Source organism: Odontesthes bonariensis, chromosome 2, assembly GCF_027942865.1.
Source record: "Odontesthes bonariensis isolate fOdoBon6 chromosome 2, fOdoBon6.hap1, whole genome shotgun sequence".
Classification (NCBI taxonomy): Eukaryota; Metazoa; Chordata; class Actinopteri; order Atheriniformes; family Atherinopsidae; genus Odontesthes; species Odontesthes bonariensis.
The window spans coordinates 25,519,042-25,533,796 of NC_134507.1; the positions used below are offsets into that span (position 1 = coordinate 25,519,042).

At 44.1% G+C, this 14,755-nt stretch overlaps 2 protein-coding genes across 2 annotated transcripts; one reads left to right on the forward strand and one right to left on the reverse strand.

The window, feature by feature from the left end:
- Window positions 1–1,271: 1,271 nt before the first annotated feature.
- On the reverse strand, window positions 1,272–6,147 carry LOC142398953 (uncharacterized). The gene is made up of 3 exons (XM_075483222.1): window positions 6,123–6,147; window positions 1,796–2,374; window positions 1,272–1,282 (listed from the first exon to the last, which is right to left on the reverse strand). The coding sequence occupies exons 1-3, from the start codon at window positions 6,145–6,147 to the stop codon at window positions 1,272–1,274; spliced, it is 615 nt and encodes a 204-aa protein (XP_075339337.1).
- Window positions 6,148–7,861: 1,714 nt separating this feature from the next.
- On the forward strand, window positions 7,862–8,726 carry LOC142398959 (GTPase IMAP family member 7-like). Its single transcript, XM_075483235.1, has 2 exons — window positions 7,862–7,880; window positions 8,014–8,726. Exons 1-2 carry the CDS (start codon window positions 7,862–7,864, stop codon window positions 8,724–8,726), a joined length of 732 nt encoding a protein of 243 aa, XP_075339350.1.
- Window positions 8,727–14,755: the final 6,029 nt, after the last annotated feature.

Genomic DNA, 14,755 nt, shown 5'->3' on the forward strand with positions numbered 1-14,755 from the left:
CACATGAGAACTCGTGCACGTCTACGTGCACGCCAGATCCGCGTACACGACTCCTCATTCATCAACTCACCTGTCATTTGCGATCATGGAAGACACAGTAAGTAGACAAGCCCGTAATGAAGTTCAATAGTCTAGATCAGGGGTCTTCAACGTTTTTCAGGCCAGGGACCCCCAAACTGATGGAGAGTTGGAGCAGGGACCCCCTACTATTTATATGGCATACAATTGTGTTTTATATTTAACGGGGGCCTAGTGCCGTGTATAAACATAGCTACTCTGTTATTGTACATTCAATACTAAGCTATTCAAATAATACACAGGTTAATATATTCAGGTTTTTATTTTAAACACGTGCAAGGTACAGGGTGGCCGTGCCACTGCCATTTATAAACAAACATCTTGCATACAACACTGAGCTATTCAAATAATCCTCAGATTTTAACTTTAAACATGCATGTAGATGGGACAATGAATCCTCAAACCATCTGTGGATGGCACACGTTTGCACACAATTTGTGAGAAAAAACTGTTTGAAAAAAAAAAAAAAAGTAAAAAATCGTCTAATCAACGAAAGATTTCGCGACCCCCCCTGCAGTACCACCGCTGACCCCCAGGGGGTCACGGACCCCCTGTTGAAGACCTCTGGTCTAGATAAATAAGCGTGGGGACGAGCCTACATTGTATCGCACGTGCACAATCGGTGATTGACAGGCAGCAGAGCCCAGCTCGTAACCTGATTGGTTACCTTTACTGGTCCGGTCTGCAATTTTGTCAACAAACCTGCTGGCTTTGGAGGGACCTAGCGGGACATATAGGGGACCTAGAGAACTCTTTTTTTTTTTTTTGTAATGTACTACTTTCAGAATCCCCGGACAGTTTCAGGCATTATGCTTGAAAAAGAGTTGCAGACTGCAGCTTTAAGTATGAGAATTACTGTAAAAAGAGATGGTAATGTAATGAAAAGTATAAGTAAAAAGTAAACAAGGCAAATGCAGTTTGAATGACATTTTTTATATTTTGGTAAACTTTGAAGGTCAAATACACTTAACATCTACACACAACCAAGTGCAGGCAAAATTTAGACCAGGTTTAGACAGAAAACACAAACTTTGTGAACCTTTAAGTTTTTCTTCTTCAGGTAAGGCCAGTGCTGAAAATGAGACGTAGGCTACATTACACCATTAAGAAAAAAATGAAACAAAAGAGGCTGCTACTGTTATTGCCATCATTATAAACAAAATTTAAAGAAAAAAATAGGAGAAAACTGCAGCTTATCTGGCATCTGAAGAGGAAGACTTTTTTTGTATAACTACCTTAAAACCTAAAAAAAAGGGGGGGGGGGGGTACTTGGAATGGGACGGGGGCTGTTAGAGCAATAACGAAGCTGTTTAAGAGCTGTAACACTTTTTTTATTTACATTATTAACTATTTACATTAACAACCAGTAGGTGTCGCAATTCAATGTTATCAATGCTGTCTTTTAATGCCTGGCAAAGCATTATTACTTCGGTTTAAAAAAAATTTTTTTTTTATTTATTTATTTATTTTTTTTTATTATTTTTTTTTTTTATGGGAACGTTGGCAAGGCGGCAGTGCGAGTTTGCTAAGGCGGCCGCCTTAACTATAATGCGCTGCGGGAAACACTGGCCCGCCATTCTTTTTGTTTTTACCGGGGGTAAACTTGACGGTCATGTACAGGGCCTAGGCCAATGTAAATGAATAGGCCACATTAAACGTAAGTATGTCACAATTTTAGAGCCTTTATCGTGAATATACCACGTTTTCCCCCGTGGACCAACGTAGGTAACACGCTTTGCTGTGAGACTGGGTTGTCTCATTTCATCCACAAGATGATTCAACTGTGCTACCTGATGTGGACTTGAGCTTCTGTTCTCAAACAGAACGCACCTGTTGCCACACTTTTGCACTATTTTCATCAGGTCAGGTTGGCATAATTTCAAATATTCCTCCAAGCTCATTCTTGCACGGCTCAGGTCATCTCCACGAGTGAACAAGATGATGGTTTGCTCTTTAACTCTGCTCCCAAAAGCTTTTTCTAACTTTGTCAGAACATCTCTCTCACCATCTGTAAACCTGCCAACCTGAATCACAAGCAGGTACACACAAGACCCCGAATCACAGAGCTGTTTGCACTTTTTCACGTGTTTGGCCCTAACTGATGATTCAATGTCATCATCAAAGATGTCAGGTGTATCGATGACACGGTAAGGTGGGATTTCTGCCGACTGACACTCTGTGGTGACCGGCTTTGAACTGGCCATAGATGTGAAGTGTTTCCTTCCAAGGATTGTGTTCCCACATGCACTCTTTCCGGTCCCCGTCATTCCCACCAGAACAAGGTCCACTTTGGTGTCTGCAGGAATGTGGAATAAAAACAGTTTTAACACTTAAAATAGTCTTTTGTTTTTCTTCCTGAGCCAAAACAGCTGCTTTTAACTGGTTTGCATAAAAATACACACAAAACTAATGCAGACAACTCCATATTTTTCAATAATTTAGGGTAAAGCAGAAATAATTTGCTTCACTCAGACTTTAAAGTAATCTTCAAACCACAAGTCTTCATTTTAAGTTCTTTTTTCACTATTTTTGCATTTTGAAAAAGGTCAAGTAAGACATTTGTTTGAGAAATTCAAAAACACATTTGTTTTTGTTTCAATTAATTAAATCAATTTAATTGCACACACACTCCCCCTTGAGCTGTCACCTTACCGTGGTGGGGGGGTTTGCGTGCCCCAATGAGTCTGGGAGCTATGTTGTCTGGGGCTTTAAGCCCCTGGTAGGGTCACCCATGGCAAACAGATCCTAGATGAGGGACCAGACAAAGAACAGCTCACAAGACCCCTATGATGAGTGATACTTTTGGACGCCGTGTTCCCTTGCCCGGACGCGGGTCACCGGGGCCTCCCCCTGGAGCCAGGCCCAGGGGTGGGGCCCGCCGGCGAGCGCCTGGTGGCCGGGTCTGTGCCCGTGGGGCTCGGTCGGGCACAGCCCGAAGAAACGACACGGGTCCCCCTTCCTACGGGCTCACCACCCGTGGGAGGGGCCATGGGGGTCGGGTGCAATGTGAGCTGGGCGGCAGCCGAAGGCAGGGACCTTGGCGGTCTGATCCTTGGCTACTGAAGCTGGCTCTTGGGACGTGGAACGTCACCTCTCTGCTGGGGAAGGAGCCTGAGCTGGTGCGCGAGGCTGAGCGGTTCCGGCTAGATATAGTCGGACTCACCTCGACGCATGGCTTGGGCTCCGGAACCAGCCTCCTCGAGAGGGGTTGGACTCTCTTCCACTCTGGAGTTGCCCGCGGTGAGAGGCGTAGAGCAGGTGTGGGCATACTTATCGCCCCCCGGCTGTGCGCCTGTACATTGGGGTTCACCCCGGTAGACGAGAGGGTAGCCTCCCTCCGCCTTAGGGTGGGGGGACGGGTCCTGACTGTTGTTTGTGCTTATGCACCGAACGGCAGTTCAGAGTACCCACCCTTTTTGGAGTCCCTGGAGGAGGCACTAGAGAGTGCTCCTCCGGGAGACTCCCTCGTCCTGCTGGGGGACTTCAATGCTCACATGGGCAATGACAGTGAGACCTGGAGGGGCGTGATTGGGAGGAACGGCCCCCCCGATCTGAATCAGAGTGGTGTTTTGTTGTTGGACTTCTGTGCTCGTCACGGATTGTCCATAACGAACACCATGTTCAGGCATAAGGGTGTCCATATGTGCACTTGGCACCAGGACACCCTAGGCCGCAGCTCGATGATCGACTTTGTAGTCGTATCATCGGACTTGCGGCCGTATGTCCTGGACACTCGGGTGAAGAGAGGGGCGGAGCTGTCAACTGATCACCACCTGGTGGTGAGTTGGCTCCGCTGGTGGGGGAGGAAGCCGGTCAGACCTGGCAGGCCCAAACGTATTGTGAGGGTCTGCTGGGAACGGCTGGCGGAATCCCCAGTAAGGAGGAGTTTCAACTCCCACCTCCGGCAGAGCTTCAACCATGTCCCGGGGGAGGTGGGGGACATTGAGCCCGAATGGGCCATGTTCCGTGCCTCCATTGTTGAGGCGGCCGACCGGAGCTGTGGCCGCAAGGTGGTCGGTGCCTGTCGTGGCGGCAATCCCCGAACCCGCTGGTGGACCCCAGTGGTGAGGGAGGCCGTCAAGCTGAAGAAGGAGTCCTATCGGGCCTTTTTGGCCAGTGGGACTCTGGAAGCAGCTGATGGGTACCGACAGGCCAAGCGGAACGCAGCCTCGGCGGTTGCTGAGGCAAAAACTCGGGCTTGGGAGGAGTTCGGGGAGGCCATGGAGAACGATTTCCGGACGGCCTCGAGGAGATTCTGGTCCACCATCCGGCGGCTCAGGGGGGGGAAGCGGTGCACCGTCAACACCGTGTATGGTGAGGGCGGGGCTCTGCTGACTTCAACTAGGGACGTCGTGAGTCGGTGGGGGGAATACTTCGAGGGCCTCCTCAATCCTAACGACACGCCTTCCGATGAGGAAGCAGAGTTGGGGAGCTCGGACGTGGGACCTCCCATTTCTGGGGCTGAGGTTGCCGAGGTGGTCAAAAAACTCCTCGGTGGCAAGGCCCCGGGGGTGGATGAGGTCCGTCCTGAGTTCCTCAAGGCTCTGGATGTTGTGGGGCTGTCTTGGTTGACACGCCTCTGCAGCATCGCGTGGACATCGGGGGCAGTGCCTCTGGACTGGCAGATCGGGGTGGTGGTCCCCCTCTTTAAAAAGGGGGACCGGAGGGTGTGTTCCAACTATAGGGGGATCACACTCCTCAGCCTCCCTGGTAAGGTCTTTTCGGGGGTACTGGAGAGGAGGATCCGCCGGATAGTCGAATCTCGGATTCAGGAGGTGCAGTGTGGTTTTCGTCCTGGCCGTGGAACAGTGGACCAGCTCTATACCCTCCGCAGGATCCTGGAGGGAGCATGGGAGTTCGCCCAACCGGTCTACATGTGTTTTGTGGACTTGGAGAAGGCGTTCGACCGTGTCCCTCGGGGACTCTTGTGGGGGGTGCACCGGGAGTATGGAGTGCCGGACTCCTTGATATGGGCTGTTCGGTCCCTGTATGACCGGTGTCAGAGTTTGGTCCGCATTGCCGGCAGTAAGTCGGACATGTTTCCTGTGAGGGTTGGACTCCGTCAGGGCTGCCCTTTGTCACCGATTCTGTTCATAATTTTTATGGACAGAATTTCTAGGCGCAGCCAGGGCATTGAGGGGGTCCGGTTTGGCGACCTCAGAATCGGGTCTCTGCTTTTTGCGGACGATTTGGTTCTGTTGGCGTCGTCAGGCCGTGACCTTCAGCTCTCACTGGAGCGTTTCGCAGCCGAGTGTGAAGCGGCTGGGATGACCATCGGCACCTCCAAATCTGAGACCATGGTCTTCGGCCGGAAAAGGGTGGAATGCTCTCTTCGGGTCGGGAATGAGATCCTTCCCCAAGTGGAGGAGTTCAAGTATCTCGGGGTCTTGTTCACGAGTGGGGGACGAATGAAGCAGGAGATTGACAGACGGATTGGTGCGGCGTCTGCAGTGATGCGGGCTCTGCTTCGGCCCATCGTGGTGAAGAAGGAGCTGAGCCAGAAGGCGAAGCTCTCGATTTACCGGTCAATCTATGTTCCTACCCTCACCTATGGTCACGAGCTGTGGGTAGTGACCGAAAGAACGAGATCGCGAATACAAGCGGCCGAAATGAGTTTCCTCCGCAGGGTGTCTGGGCTCTCCCTTAGAGATAGGGTGAGAAGCTCGGTCATCCGGGAGGGGCTCGGAGTAGAACCGCTGCTCCTCCGCATCGAGAGGAGTCAGATGAGGTGGCTCGGGCATCTGGTGAGAATGCCTCCTGGACGCCTCCCCGGTGAGGTGTTCCGGGCCTGTCCCACTGGGAGGAGGCCCCGGGGAAGACCCAGGACACGTTGGAGAGACTATGTCTCTCGGCTGTCCTGGGAACGCCTCGGGGTCCCCCCAGAAGAGCTGGAGGAAGTGGCCGGGGACAGGGACGTCTGGGTCTCTTTGCTCAAGCTGCTGCCCCCGCGACCCGATCCCCGGACCAGCGGAAGATAATGGATGGATGGATGGATGCACACACACACACAAACAAAATTGAGATGCCTTGATTGACTGACTTACCTCTCACGTCCATCAGCTCATCCATCTCAGGGGTAATCAGGATAGACAGGAGACCTTTCATGAAGTAATTGAACAATGTTAAATAACCAGTAAGCTGATGTTCTCAGAAAGTCACTCACTCTTTCAATTCCAATAATTAGTTTGTGCTGCTCAGTGGTCGCTGTCTTTCAAATTAGCCTTCATCACAGTCTTCAATAATTTTATTGATCATTTAATGTGCTTCTGACCCCTGTGCTGAAGTCTCAGATGTTCTTCCTGACACCAAACTTTACATTTCCAGCTCTTAGAATGGATTTAAAGACGTGTTTCCATACTACTTTTTACAGTTTTACATGTGAAATAGCTCCATATTTTAAAACATTGACAAAGGATTAACAAACCTACCTGAAACGCTTTGCCTCTCTCTGTCTGTCTAGAGTGTAGCTGTGTTCTTTCCTTTTTCCTAATGATGCCAGAATAAATACTTTTGATCAGAATTTTACTCTTTTTCATAAAGTGTGACTGGAGTAAAAAAGAGAAGAACAAAAAAATATGCAGTTGGATAAGGTGCTACTCAGAGAAGGGAAATCATCCAACAAAGGATAAAAGACGACTGGAGCTCGCTGATTCTAACACAATGTAAACAGATTAATGTTTGAACACTGCTGTGTCCTCATCAAATAGATATATCTGTCCTCATCAGGCAGATATAGTCAGTCTCACATAGGCGTGCGTAAGTCATTAAATGAATAGTTGAACCTTACTGTTCAGTCCCGTTGGACAGGTAAAAGAAGAATGTGGCTTCATACAACAAGTATCAGCATAACACACTGTTGATGACATCAGAGACAAAAAATAAAATGGAAAAACAAACAGTGGAAGTGTTGAAACATTCGTCTGCATAAGAATCAGTAATCAATAAGCTGCAGCTTATTTAGTCTTTTGTCAGTTAAAAAGCAGAAGAATCAGAGGGAGGTGGCCCCATCTTTTAAAACTTTCCAACCTTTTTTTTTCATGAATAATTTAAATGTGGTTTATTACTTTATGTAAAATAACATGTCTACAAATACATATTGCGGAGAACAATTCACTTTTTCTCCAGAAAGAGGGAGGCCGTGTCCCTATGTCCTCTGCTATTTCTGCCTTTGAGTGGAAATTGACAGTAAACAAATCTAAAGTTTGGGACTTTTTTCGAACAAGAGAAAACTTAATTTTTGTGTTGTTTCCATTTCTAACTTTCACCACTCTTTGTAAAGTGGAACCAGATCTCTGGATTCATCAAATTTACTCAGTTTGCTTTCTTTTATTTAGTAATCTGCATGTTTATGGTTAATTGTAAGCTGAACCATGTATTTCTCTGTTGTAAAAACTCATCAATCAAATTATTGATCATCAATAAGTCTTTATATGAGTCTAGATTCTATGGAAATAGTTTCATGATCTTAAATACTGTGTACAAATCCAGTACACAGGATTTTTTTTCAAACACCAACCAAAGAAATTATTACAAGCAATCAGTAGTCATGCTGAATATAGAATATAGAAGGTTATTGGCAGAACTTACTGTGTGTCAGGCCCTTCAGTCCTGTGCAGTTATACCTTGACTGTATGTTGTCTTGTGTTCTGCTGACTTTATTGTTAACCTGTTCTGCAACCCTTGAGGGCGGGGTTAATGGCAGTTATAAATATATTCAACGGAAGCTTTCACGCACATCACATACATTTTTGTCACATGTGAATCAACGACAGTAGCACCAATTATGGCTTCATATCAACCAGGTAAGTAATGTTGTTTTCAGCCATTAATGATCCGTCTATTATGAAAAGTGTTTAAAAGTGCCCGTGCTCATTAAGGTATTTGTACATTTGTAAGTGTCAGAGCGGTTAAAGATGAGTTCTAATTGTGTTGCAGGTAAATCTTGGAGAATTGTGATGATTGGAAAAACTGGTGTGGGCAAGAGTGCAGTTGGAAACACCATTCTGGGGAAAAAAAGATTTAGATCTTTCCCTTCTGCAGAGTCGGTGACGGCAACTTGTAAGAAGGAAGAAACCCAGTGGGAGAAGAGATTAATTACTGTTGTGGACACACCAGGAATCCTTGACACTCAGAAAACTGAGGAGTTCATAAAAAGAGAAATAGTGAGATGTGTCAAAGTCTCCTGTCCTGGTCCACATGTCTTTCTACTGGTGATCCAGGTGGGTCGATTCACCAAAGAGGAGAAAAACTCTGTGGAAGCCCTGCAGGAGCTGTTTGGTCCAAACGCAAATCAGTTCATGATTGTGCTGTTTACCTGTGGTGGTGATCTTCCCTCAACCATCCAAGATTATTTGAGAGAAGGTAACCCACAGCTTCGACAACTCATTCAGGAATGTGGAAACAGATTCCATGTCTTTGAAAACAGCAGCAAGGACAGAAAACAGGTAGATGAGCTGTTCAGGAAGATCGATGACATGGTGGCAGTCAATGGAGGGAAATTCTACACAGATGCCATGTATGAAGAGGTGGAGGCAGCAAGAAGAGCTGCACGTCCAAATGTGGATGAAAACCAATACAACTTCATTGGTGACCTTTTACGGCGCATTACACGTTTTCTAACTATTCTCAAAGGAGATAATATAACATAAACATTGTCCCAAAGTCATAGTCAAAATAGGACAACACCATGACTCCTGTGTGAAAATAATAAATGTCTTAAAAATCTTTGACTCAAACTAGAAAGACTTGTTTTGTAACACTTCTCATTGAATTAGTTCAAAAGTCTATCTTACCATTTACACATTTATTTTGTCTAAGTCTTGTGTTTTATGGGGGTTTAATCATTTTTAATTTCCCTTATATATGTAAAATGTTTGCAAGACTATTTATATGCCATAGACTATGCAACTGATTTTGATCAATTTTCTGTTCTTATAAAACAATTTATCTTTTGTTTAAATCATGTTTATTACATATGTGGGTTGAGAATTCAAAGAAAAACCGAATGATTCCCCTTGAGCAAGAGCTAGAGATTTCCCTGGGATTTGTAGGTCACTTCATATTGTTTTTATTAACATTGTAAATAACATCTCCACTGTTTTTGGAATTAGGGTTATACTTTCTTTAATTAGGGGAGCAGTGTTGGGTCACATAAAATCAGTATGCCTAAATAAAGCTTTAAGTTACACATTCCTTAGTGTACTGAATGTTCCAAAAGAACATTTTAAACGTCTGTGTTTATTTCACGTGTGTTGGGTCATCTTAAAAGTCATATTCACTTCATCACTTATACATTAACAAGCCATTGTAGTGACTATATTTTAGTTACTTTATAAACAAAAGTAGTTTTTATATTACTACATTGAATTTACACACATGGGTCAAAAATGACCCATTCATTCAAGTGTGACATAAAATAAAGTAACTTAATACTATTTAACTTGTTTCAAGAAGTTACTTTAGCAGTGAGTGGGGCCAAACACTTATTTAGTATTTGCAACATGTTTGTCATTTTTTCACACACACATACTGTCAGGTTTTTGGGGTGGCAAAGCAGGTGGACCTGAATGCAGACACCGTAGGCTGAGGGAGTTTGAACAAAGCATCTTTGATATAACCAAAAAGGGTTACAGGCAAGATCCTGTAGTAAATATGAGGGAAGGTCGCCGAGCCGATGTAGAAATGAGTGGTGAAGAAGTCTGCTGACACGGACTTAGTCGAACAAAGAAATCTTTATTTCTGTCGTCAGGTCGGTCTCAAATTTACAGAAAAGATGCATCTCCCTGGAGAGGTGTGTATCAATTAGCCAGATGAAAAACCCTCTCCCGTTCTGAAGGGAAGCCTCTCTTTTAAGAGCGCGCCTGCTCAAGGCCACTGTCTAGTCCAGGCATTTAGCCAAGAGATATGGTCTAACTTAAGGATGTCTCCGTTCAAATCTTTCCTTATTTGGTTGTGTTAAGTGTTTATTTCTCAGTCTATGTCCGTGCCTTACACGGAGGCGCGCGCAACAATTATGCACTTGATGAACCTATGCAGCTGTGGACCCAAATGAACTCAGTAAGGCCTGCTCCTCCATTTTGTCTATTGAGTCCATACACTTCATTCCCCCCTTCAGGACTACTTAGAGTCCCGAAACACAAAATGGTATCTCCAATATGTGTCATGATAGATGGTCAAACCCATGAACCTGCATCAACAAAGACTTCACTGTTCGACATTATTGGTTGCTAAATCTCCTAATATATCATAAGTCCTCAATTTCTGAGTCATTAGTTTAACTCCTATTTACGTGTCTATGCACACATTATTTTCACTATTTTAGACTAGGTAAGCTAAATCTATCATATAATTAGTCCAAATTCGGCTACGGTAAACCAGCCTACCGGTCTCCCTCCAGTCACACAGCTCATCAGTCTCCTGACATGACAAAACATTCATGTCCTGCTCTGCCATGCAATCTGTGTGTCCCTGTGGGGAACCTGCAGGTCAGTTGTCACCCAGTCGATAAAAAACCACCCTACCTAAAAGGTGGGGAAAAAGATTGGATGACCTAAGGGAATCTCACTCTTGTGCCAATCTAAGCAAGCAATCCCTGTTTCATATTAACAATTACCATTACCATTAACGTCTAATTTTAGGACCTTTATGGTCAATTTGGTCCAATTTCATCCTATTATGTCCACAAAGCGTGGCTCCTACTGTATTACAGAGAATAGGCTATATCAAAAGCATAATAACAACAATATCACAAGTAACATAGAAGTTCACACTCCATTATGGCATACAACGCAGATTGAAATGGTTCAAAACAGCAACCAAGATTATAACATCAACGATTACAATTTTCATGATTATAACTCAATCCAAACAATTCTAAAGTTTTAGCAAACTAGTACTACTGAAAAATATCAATGCATTTGCAGTGGAGTAGCCGTGCAGCTTAGTTTCCATCTTTTGTTATCCAACGTCCGTTTTCCTTTATCGTATTCTCCTGTCCAGGGTCCCACAGTCCATTTGCATCACCCCGTCTCAAGTCTCTGAGTCCATTCCGTGGGGGTCCCTGGACAGCCAGTGTCTCTCAGTTCGTTTCCCATTTCCCAGAATGTCATCCTGAGAAGAAAGAAAAGAAAACACCCACCAGTATCTTGCCGGAAAATTAACTTATGCTACAGTATATTGTATGATTACATAATTGTCGCACGATGTGTCCAAACTCCGCTTCCAGAGTCCAACTTACTATACCTGTATATGTTGTTTAATAATTCCCCTTCATATTTCTATATTAGTGTGTATGTGACATGTGTATCTGCTTATGTCCACCCGTCCTGTCCTGTTAGCAACAGCTTCATAATCATTCCCCCTTACACCTGTCGAAACTCCCGTACAGAGTTGGAACACCTCTGCGTCTGGCCACGCCACTGCAATAGCAGATTGTTAAGTAAAACACTGTATCATAAATGTATACAAGGTTAATAAGACTGCACACTGTCAGAAATAAGTAAAAACGTCACACTCAGTATAAAACTATAAAATAGGTTTGTGGTAATAATAGCTAAGCCTTCCATCACAGGAGTGGAGTGCTTCTCATGGTGCTAGGAACAGAAACTCTTTCCTAGTCTGGTTAAAACCTTTCCTCACTCAACTCACAACTCCGCAATGAGCACATTTCTTAGTAACAGGAGTTGGAGTGGACCCTGGCCAAAATAACAAACAAAACAGGTCTATCTTGAATATAGTTGACTTTCCTGACAAAATTAATGCAAACCAAAAATACAGTCATCTTACCTCCCTAGAGTAATATAAACAAGAGAAAACTGGGTTAACAAAATGGCCGTCCACTCCTACTGCATGATTGTCTTAGTTGTATCTTTAAAGTGGATCTATATCCATGATATCTTCCTCTGCTTGCACCTCCTCCGTGTCTTCATTCCACCTTCCCCTTTCCAATAATGGCATTTGTGTTGGGTTCTCCGGCATCACCACTCCAACCCATCTTAATATCATGGCTTTAGCGAATGTCAGTAGCAGTGTGCAAAAACAAAACATCACGCACAACGACAGAACGAGTACCCCCAGAATCTGCACCAACAATGCTCCCATTGGTCCCAATTTCTGTTGTAACCACGCATTTGCCGACCAGCCTGAAGCTTCTGACAGACCAAAAGCATCTCTTATGAGTTTTAATGCGTCTATTACATTAGTCATGTTGTCAGAGGTATCGGGGATCAGCGTATAACAAGCGTCACCTGTTAGGTTCAGGGCCACGCACAGGCCACCCTGTTTGGCCAGAACATAATCCAATGCCATATCATGCTTCAATAACGTCAAATGGTGACTCCTCTGGGCATAGGCGCCGTCTGCGTGGGTGCTTCGGAGCCCGGGCACCCATGGGGATTAATGAGCACCCACGGAAAAATCCGAGCATTGAAGTGACACAATCAACCATTATCGTATATTTTCACACGTAGGCAACATTGTAATTGCCGATGGAGATATACTACATTACTATGTCAGACTGCTATATATACCCCTCCTGTTTGAAATACATTTGCATTACGGTGGGCAATGAAGTGTAGTCTAATGAAGTGTAGCCGAGACAGGTTTTGGACCTGTGACATCGCTGCCCTGATGCGCTTTTTCGCGCACGCACGCACACACAAACACACGCACACACGAAGAAGAGAAGAGACATTGGGCCAGTCGAACATAAAGGGTGTAGGCGGATCGCTGCCCTGATGCACATTTTTCGCACGCACACACACACACACGAGAAGAAGAACTAAACCAGTGGAACATAAAAGGATGTAGGCCTAGGTGGATAGCTGCCCTGTTGTGGAAAAAAAACAGAAAAAAAAAACAGAAAAGAGGGAACGAATACTTACTTGTTTACCTATGAATGAATGAATGAATGATTTAAAAATATACCAGAATGCACTTAAAAAATATAGTTCACTTGACGGTTTACTTGAATGCCTGAATTTTACGTTCACTTGAATAGGCTAATTAACTGAATGTTTCATTTTTTACTGCTGTGAAGTAGCACTTTATGTTTTGTTATTTATTTACCTGCAAAAAGCCTAAATAGCCTAATGCACCTTAATGATTGGTGAATGTACTGTTTTGCTTTGGGGTTTCTTTTTTGTTTTTTAAAAAGGGATATATAAGATATGGGCTTATGAGGCTGCTACCGTAGCTGCGTGGTTACATCGGCACGCACCCCTGTGTATTTTAAGAAGACGTACTATGTATGACCAATAAAGAAGTATAAGAATCTGAGTGGATGCAGTCTCCGAGTCGTGAGTATAAGTTTCAGTACTAGTTTCAGTTTGTATAAATATATTTTCAGTTCAATTCAGTGCATGTTGTTATAATGTCAATGGTTTTTAAGTCGCTTTGTAGAAAAGCGTTTGCCAACTGTAATGTAGGCCTAATTCCATTATCCATTTCAATTCAAATATAGGCTATTTTATCGTAAAATATTGATGTGACATCCGCAGGGAAAATAAATAGGATACATTTATTACACATACAAATAAAGTGACCAACTCATGAAACGGTTATATTATTGGAAAGCAAGGTTTTATGCAAACGGGTCTTTCTGTGGGTCGCGACCCCCAGTTGGGAACCACGAGCACCCACCGGCATAAACATAAGTCGGCACCCCTGCCTCTGGGTATTAGACAGCAACTCAAAACCTTTGATAGTCTCATTGGCAAAACCCTGCATCGTATAAGTCACATTAACAATATGATCAGCCAGAAATGTTACGCCATACCACGGAAATATCCCTATTCCCCATTTCTCACCCAGGGATATCCTCCAGTGATACGATTCCAGGTTATGAAATTGTGCCAGTTCCCTTTTCTTCCTGTTCGCAGAACCGTCAATGGGGTAAATCTCCTCAGCTGGTGGTTCTTGTTGGATTGTAACAACCTCGTATGGCAGCTTTAGACTAGCCATGAAATAACAACCTGTCCATCCATATGGTAAAAATAGATATACCTTATTACCACACACCCACCAGATGTCTTTAAAGGTTCCAATGGTCACATTTACAAGGAGGAGTTCATGTTTAACCCACAGGGTCCTACTCTCTCGTTTATCCGGGGCTTTGAAAGTTACCCTTGTCTGGCCTTCAATCTTGTTGTTTGCTTCTCTTCTGACTTGCATCTTATAGCTGTCGCACTCTGATATTCCTACGAACATCCCTTCAGCACCGTGAGTGTCGTTTGAACAAAAACAGACTTTGGCCTTAACGGCCACTACTTCCATTGGATCGGGCCATGCTGTTGCCCCCTTCTCCTGTTGATCTTGTAAATTAAGATATGGCAAATCGCTTAACCATGTACATTCCTTTTTGGGTGCAAATAGATGTCTTGACAGAGCCAACCATCTATCCGTCGGTGCTTGTTGATTATATAACAACCAAGATAAATCAAATCAAATCAATCAAATTTATTTGTATAGCACATTTCATGTACAAACAGTTCAAAGTGCTTTACATAAAATAAAAGCATTGCAGCAGGGAGTGCAAGAAGCATTAAAAATACATAAAATAATATAAAGAGAAACAAATAAAATCATTTAAATGAATTTAAAAACAGGCAACAGTCTAGATAAGTTAAAAGATACCGTGCAGATTTCATGCATAGACACATGAGAAAAGAAATGTCTTTAA

What these genes read in the sequence shown, in the direction of transcription:
- LOC142398953 (XM_075483222.1), bottom strand. Translation starts at nt 6,147, where the DNA reads ATGGATGAGCTGATGGACGTGAGAG. An exon ending in TGAGCTGATGGACGTGAGAG is followed by an intron (nt 2,375 to 6,122) that starts GTAAGTCAGTCA and finishes ACATTCCTGCAG; the next exon opens with ACACCAAAGTGGACCTTGTT.